At 30.1% G+C, this 7,584-nt stretch overlaps 1 protein-coding gene across 1 annotated transcript; it reads right to left on the bottom strand.

The window, feature by feature from the left end:
• Positions 1–7,043, bottom strand: LOC113872876 (protein NRT1/ PTR FAMILY 5.2-like). The gene is made up of 4 exons (XM_027510749.1): positions 6,779–7,043; positions 4,003–4,220; positions 2,159–2,724; positions 1–1,183 (listed from the first exon to the last, which is right to left on the bottom strand). Exons 1-4 carry the CDS (start codon positions 6,891–6,893, stop codon positions 301–303), a joined length of 1,782 nt encoding a protein of 593 aa, XP_027366550.1. The 5' UTR covers positions 6,894–7,043; the 3' UTR covers positions 1–300.
• Between the last annotated feature and the right edge of the window lie 541 nt (positions 7,044–7,584).

The raw sequence follows: 7,584 nt of genomic DNA, 5'->3' as shown, positions 1-7,584 counted from the left end.
AAAAAAAATACTAACATAAATATTCATTAATAGGTATCAAATAGGTATTTAAGCGTACACATTGATAAAAGGAAAAATAAAAATAAAATACTTCCTTCTCCTACGTTGTTCCTTACACAATGTATGTGACGTTTCTTAAAGACTAAACAGGTTAGGTCCAATATCCAAATAATCACACGTTAAGATCCTATAACTTATGCCATGACATATACTCCAATAACTAATTCAATTAAAATCACTTAAAACATGAAATGGCATCCAAATGAACAAAACTACCCCAAATTAATTTTCATCAACTAATTACTCTCTTGTAATCACTTGGTTTGACACAATGGCCGTTTTCTCCTTCATCTCTTCAGCAAGCACTTTTATGGAATCTGAAACTTCAGCTCTATATACATAAAACTTTGCCACAACCAGGAAAAATATGAAGTTGAGGAAGTTTAGTATAGCCAAAAGTGCATAGTAGTAATCAAGATGAGCTGCATTCAAGTTGTTCAAAACCCAACCTTGACCATGTTCCTTAGTGACATGTGAAACTGTAGAGAGAAGAAAAGTACTTAGGAAATTCCCAATGCCTAAGGTGGTCATTGAATAGGAAGTGCCAAGGCTCTTCATGCTTTCTGGGGCTTGGTCATAGAAAAACTCAATTTTTGCAACCTCTACAAATGCATCAGCAACTCCCATAAGAACAAATTGAGGAAGCAATATGAATATGGTCAAAGGAACTTGTCCTCCATTTTCAACTACCCCGTTTTCTTTGGCCATTCTAAGCCTATACCTTTCAGTCATAGATGCAACTACCATAATCACTATGTGGATTATGAGGCCAATTCCAATCCTTTGAAGAAGGGTTATGCCTCGGGGGTTCTTGGTCAACCTTTGCATAATCTTGACAAAGAAACGGTCATAGAGCACTACACATATAAGCATGGACAGTGTCACAAATGTGCCAAAACTAGCTGGGGGTATATTGAAGCTGCCAATGCCTCTATCAAGTGTAACTCCTTGCTTCACAAAAAGGGTACTTATCTGAGCAACCATTGCACTGGGAATAAAGGTAGCAACCAAAATGGGGATCATTCTGAGCATTTGTTTGGTCTCTTCTACGTGGGTAACAGGGCTTAGCATCCATGCACGAGTAGTACTTGAACCAGTCTTCACACATGCCTTGTTAAGGAACCTACATATATAAAGAGGCAGAGCTAGACAATACTTATTAGGGTAGTGAAACTACTTAATCAACGAAATTTTGAATAATTAAAGATGTACTGTACTGGGGTTACCCATTTGGATAACATGTAAGTCAATTTCCTATAATGTGGTACATGATCCGATTTAGTGTAAAATCAGTGATTGAGATGAATTTGGACATACAAAACATGCTAGCAACGTACTATTTGTTATTAGTTAAAATTTTCTGTAAGTCTCACTCTTTAATTAATTATTCTTTCTCATAGTTTTATAATTTTTAATAAAATTTAATTAATCATTAAAAACCTAATAGAGACTATGATCTTAGTACTCCTCTTTGGTGCATTTGTTTCTCGCTTGCAAAACAAAGTTCACAAAACCAACTAGAAGATATAGTATGACAATGCCTTTTTTTTCACTTTTGTAGAAATCGATGTTCAATAAAAGATAAACATACATTTAAAATAAATTCAACCAACTTTAAAACAAAAAAAATGCATAATAACATTAGAAACATTTGGCGGATGCTAATCAATGTCCTTAGAAGTTAGAACGCTATTTAAGGAACTAAAAATAGAAAATTTTTTGTTAGAGAATGTAATAAATACATCTATGCCCATTATTTTCAATGAAATTTAACACAGTTTATTTCAATTTTAATTTTTTTAACCAATCTCCTAAGGGTACTAATTAACAAGGCTGAAAACATTTTAGTTTATTAATGTTTCCCATTCACAGCAGTTTTGTTGTTTATTGTTGTAAGCAATAGCTAGCCAACGATCTTTATCTTATTTACGCCAAAAGTCTTGAGAAATCTATGGGGTATTCATGGCTACCCCATCCATGAGGTAGCTCTGCCCCTACATATATATGTGTGTTAGTAAGCACGCATTCACAAAAAAACACTAACATTTCATATATTAAAATCACACACGAAGTTAAGAAATTAAGATAGAATTTAGACCTCAAGGTTGGAGTGTGATCAATTCTGACTTTTCCTTTCTTTGCATATTCTTCCACATCAAACTCATATAGTTCTTTAGAGTCACTGGGAATGGGCACTTTCCATTTCCTTATAGAAGCCACTATGACCTTGGCCATTTTAGTGAAAGGGCTCCCTGTGGGTAATTTGTGTCTATAGAAGGGTGTGCCTGCCAAGAATATTATGATGGATATTGCAAGCCCAAGAGAGGGAAGAGCATACCCAAGAGTCCAACCCACATTGTCTTGTATATAAACTAGAACAGAATTTGCAAAGAGGGTCCCAATGAAGATGCTGAACATCCACCAATTGAAGAAAGATAGTTTATGCCTCTTCTCTTTGGAGTCAAAGTCATCAAACTGGTCAGCACCAATGGTGGAAATATTAGGCTTGGTTCCACCGGTTCCAAGTGCAAGAGTGTAGAGTGCACCATAGAATACAGCTAGCTGTAGTGTGGAGGCTTTTTCACATTTTGTGACATCCCTTTCAAGGCACTCAGGTGGCTTTAGGCTTGGAAGGGACACTGATAGTGTAAGTAGACACATACCCTGCCATTTCAAAATACACATGAATAATTTATAACACTTGGAGGTTTAACAAGGCAACTCATCCTTAAGTAAACACATACCATAACCATCAAAATGAGTGGAAGTGGTTGGTGCTACATGAGGTTTTGGATTCAAGATAAATAAAATGGGCTGTAGGTTGTAACAAATTCATATGGGTATAATGGTGGCCTTTATGTCTCTAACATTTATTATGAAGTGATTCCATGTCTTGTTGTGAATACATATGTGTTAATTGGATTCTTAATACTAGATATATAGCAAAATGTCCTTTCACTTCTTAACAAAACACCTTGTCCTGTTCTAGCGATGGCAACGGGGCAGGGTTGGATGGGTTTATATGAGGTCCAGTCTTGTTGCCATCACAGTCCTGTTCTGACTCATGAACCAAATTCAAAAGAGGTGAACACAGGGTGACTAAGTAATCAATTGGCAACAATTCTTACTTTATATTTTTAAACACGAGTAAGTGATACATTACTCGGTGTCATGAAGTTTATATAAAATAAAATTTTTAAAATATAATTTAAGAAAAGTATTTATTTTTTGAAATAATAAAAAGTGTAAGTAATTGAGAAAAATTATTTTAAAAAATGACATTGGTTACTTTTCGAGAGCCTTCGTTTATTTAAGGTAAAAATAGCATAAAGAAAATAAAACAAAAATGAAAATGGTTTTTAACTATTTGGTTGAGAAGAGAAAATAAAAAAGAAAGAAGATTCAAAGACAGACGGAGTCTTAAAAAATTAAAAGACATCCTTAAATACATTAAAGTTTTAAGAAAGTTGAGTTGATGGCTTAAGGAGATAATTATCGTCGCTCTTATTTGTTTTACTATTAATTTTATTCATTTATTTTATATAAAATAAATATTTTTATTATTAACACCATTATAAAAAAATATTTAAAATAATCATATAAATAAAAATGAGGATAAATTGTTAAGGTTGACGGTAGACATGTCCAAATTAAATACCTTTAGTGAATGCATTATGGTCATTGGAGTGCTGCGTGGACTGTCTGTTCTATTCATTTGGCGGTTGAAGAATCCAATAAACATTTAAGATAAGGATTAAAAAGAAAAACTAGTAAATGGATTTATTATAGTAATACACACGTTGTCTTACACATTAAATGGTAGAATGAGTTATTTGAAGCGTGCATGTCTTAAAATGACCTCTGAATGATGTAGTTGTGTATGAGAATATGATAATATTGAAATGTAAGTGGAGAGAATGGGAATGAGATAGAAAGGCATACGAGTAGATAGATGACGGAGGCAATGACAAAAGTCCAATAGCGGCCAAGGCGAGCGTCAGCAACGTAGGCTCCTAAGATGGGAGTTATCCAAATGGTTCCAACCCAATTAGTCACATTGTTCGAAGAGGTCACAGTCCCTTGGTGAAGCTTCCTTGTCAGATACAATATCAAATTTGATGATATTCCATAGTAAGCCATTCTTTCAAATATCTCGTACACTACATCACAAATCAAACCAAACCTATGCAATTTAAAATGGGAGATATAATATTTTAGCTTTTCATTTTAAAATATTTATTGTCACATTTATTTAAACAACTTTTTTTTAAATATCCTTTTATTTAATCAAATTAATAATAAAAATATTTTGCATAAACAAAATTTAAATAAAAATGACAACAAACCTATCAACATAATAATGGTCGGTCTCTAATATATTTGCTTTGTAAGAGGCAGAAAAACAAGTAAAACTGTGTAGACTTTAGTAAGCCCTTCTACATTATTCTTATTAAAGTAAATTCTACCACACTTTCGTTTTTAAAGGGATACAAGCATCATTTCTATGCGAACAAATAAATAAATCTATAAAATTTATTTTATGAATAATATAGAATTAATTAAGCTTTATTATTAAATAATCCCTATAAATTTTAAAAACTATATTTTTTATTATCTTTAATTTTAATCATACAAATTTTAATAGTATTTGTTTACTTTGATTTTTTAATGTATAATTAGTAATATATTTTGATTTTATATGTTAAACTTTTTATAAACATATGTACAAGATATACGTGGAATAGCAATCAGTAAAATGATATATATAATTGCTATATTTATACGTAGAGGCATGACCACCAAATTAAACCACTGTTATGTACTTTCTATCATGGTACTTTTACATCATTTGAAATTTTGAATTTTTTTGAATGAATATAAGACTAAGCCCCTTTGGATAATATTGCAAGAGCTCTTGCTTAACTTGTTAATTAAATCAAAATCGTTAACCAGTTGAATTGAAATGAGATACTAATAAACTATCTGCTTCAATTTGTAATATGTGAAGTGAAATGCTTATCCCCTTACAATTGTCATTAATTTCATGTATTAAAGTTTGATTCATAATGTATCATTTAAACTTTTTTCTATCGCCCTACAATTGTGGTTAATTATTTAAACAATAAACCATCATATCGACTGCAAACTTAAGTTTAATTTTTTAACGATGCGTCAAAGTAAATATTAATACTACCGGTTTTATTTATAAAAAATAAATACTTAATTCATCAAGATAAATAAAAAATATTCGTCTGTTATAAATTTATGTTTTATTTATAGTATTAAATGATAAAATTGGAATTACTTTTATACATAAAAGGTAAATACTTTATTAGCACAAATTTTATAATAAATAAAAATATAAAAAATAGTAATAATAATTATTTATTTTTATTTATTTATTATATTTAAAAGTAGAAAATGTTAATAGTTATTTTTTATACATAAAACTTAAGGTAGTAATATATTACTTAATTTACTTACAAACCGCCAAATCAATTAGTCGTAAATAATTTTTAACAAATTAATTACTAGCTATAAAATTTTAGAAAGAGATTGCGAATGAAATAGTAAATTAAATTAAAAAATTTTAAAGCTTTTTTTATATGGTATAATATTTAAAGTAATTAAATAGTTTATAATTTATTTAATGTGTGACATATTAAAAAATAAGAATAGAAATTTATTAAAATAAAAATATTTCAAAATTATAAAAAAATATTAAAAATATATTTTTATGATAATTTAAAGTATTTAATAAAACATTTAATATTTTTTAATAGTGTGATTGAAAATACAGTAGAAAAAATATTTATATTGTAGTTACATAAATAGTCATAACCTAAGTAAACGTTAACAGCAATGTTAAAATTTCAAAATGACTGTTGTAGTACGTGAAAGAAAAGGGCACAACGAAGGACAGAAGACAGAAGATATATCATATGCTACCATCTCCACCTACCTCTGCGTCAGGAAATTCACTCCTTCATTAATTTTCAAGTACTAGCTAGCTGGAATAGGTCACAAAGTAGATTAAGAAACAAAACCTATTCTCAACTGCATGTAGCAACCCCTTAAGTGCACTAAGCTTTAAAAACCAAGATAATCAACTCACTCAATATCATATATGTGCTATATAAATAACACTATATATATACATAGAGAGAGAAATTTTTATGTATATATATAATTTATCACATCAACAAGGTACAGCTATTTTGATAATAAACATTTAATTAATAAGTTAACTCGCTATCTCAAGCAGAAGAAAAACTGTGTTAGACTATAATTTATACATGAATCAAGATCGAGTTTAACTCGATGAGTGTGATTTGTGTAATAAGTTCACTTAGAAAAATAAGATTTATTTATTATAATTACTTGTTATACTAATATATTTGTGATTTAAAACATATTTATACACTTGGCTTACTTAAAACGAGTCAAAAAAGAGAATGTTAAGATTATTGTAATAAATTGGATAATACTATTTTATAACATATGCTAAAGGAGGTGTGCGATGCTGAAGGGAACACACGACAGAAAGAAGCATGTTTGGTTCTAAAAGGTCTCTGGGAGGAAAGGGTTTGTCACTTGTCATCACAACATCATAAGGCTAAAGGATTCTAAATGTTTTGTGAAATTACTTTTGAAATTAATGTTTTAAAAAAGATGAAAATGACATATGAGAGAGAGAGAGAGAGAGAGAGAGAGATACCAACAACGAAGGAGCAAGCTTTCCAACCACCGCTTTTGGATTTGAGAATGGGTTTCCCTTTAAGATCCACAGTTCCATCTTGAGTGTACTCACTCACCACCCTTCCCTCTTCCATTGTAAGTAAGTTTATTGAAGAAGGAAATGCGCTCTCAATTTTGCCCCTCTATTCTTTCAACTTTTTGGGCAAAGAAAAAAGAGAAAGAACCAAACACGGTGTTGTTTTCTCCGCAAGTAAAACTTTGCTTACTTCCACTCTTCTTTGTATTGACCATTAGATAAGACTACTATGCCTTTATAGAGTGCCTCACTTTGTGGATACATTTCTAGCTCTAACTGGCCCATTATTATGACCACTCGCTCAGCCGCCATTTTCGGGAAAAAAAATTTCATGAATGCAAAAATAATGTTAAAATATTGCTTTCTTTATCTCTAACTGCTTTACTTTTTTATATTCGAAATATAAATATTATATTTTAGTAATTTTTCTATATAAAAAATAGAGCCTCCTCAATAATCATACCACTTTTTTTGGACGTTTGGTCCACTTCATTGCCTGAGGATGCATAAATTGTTCATTTTTAATTATTTTTTATAAAAATAAATGAATATTAGTATATTAAACATATACATATATTCATTTATATTTTATATTAAAAGATATTAAATTAAAGATCTTTCTTAAAGAGAATATTCATCGTTCTTTAAGGATTTATTTTATTTCTTTTCGAGAAATCCATTTAAGGAGTCAAATTAACATGAATTTGGTAAGCTTTTTTTATTTTAAGTGCCCTAAGATACCAACCCAT

The sequence above is a fragment of the Abrus precatorius genome, unplaced genomic scaffold (genome assembly GCF_003935025.1).
Source record: "Abrus precatorius isolate BTA unplaced genomic scaffold, Abrus_2018 Scaffold7, whole genome shotgun sequence".
Lineage (NCBI taxonomy): Eukaryota > Viridiplantae > Streptophyta > Magnoliopsida > Fabales > Fabaceae > Abrus > Abrus precatorius.
This window is presented reverse-complemented; position numbering and strand designations above follow the sequence as displayed.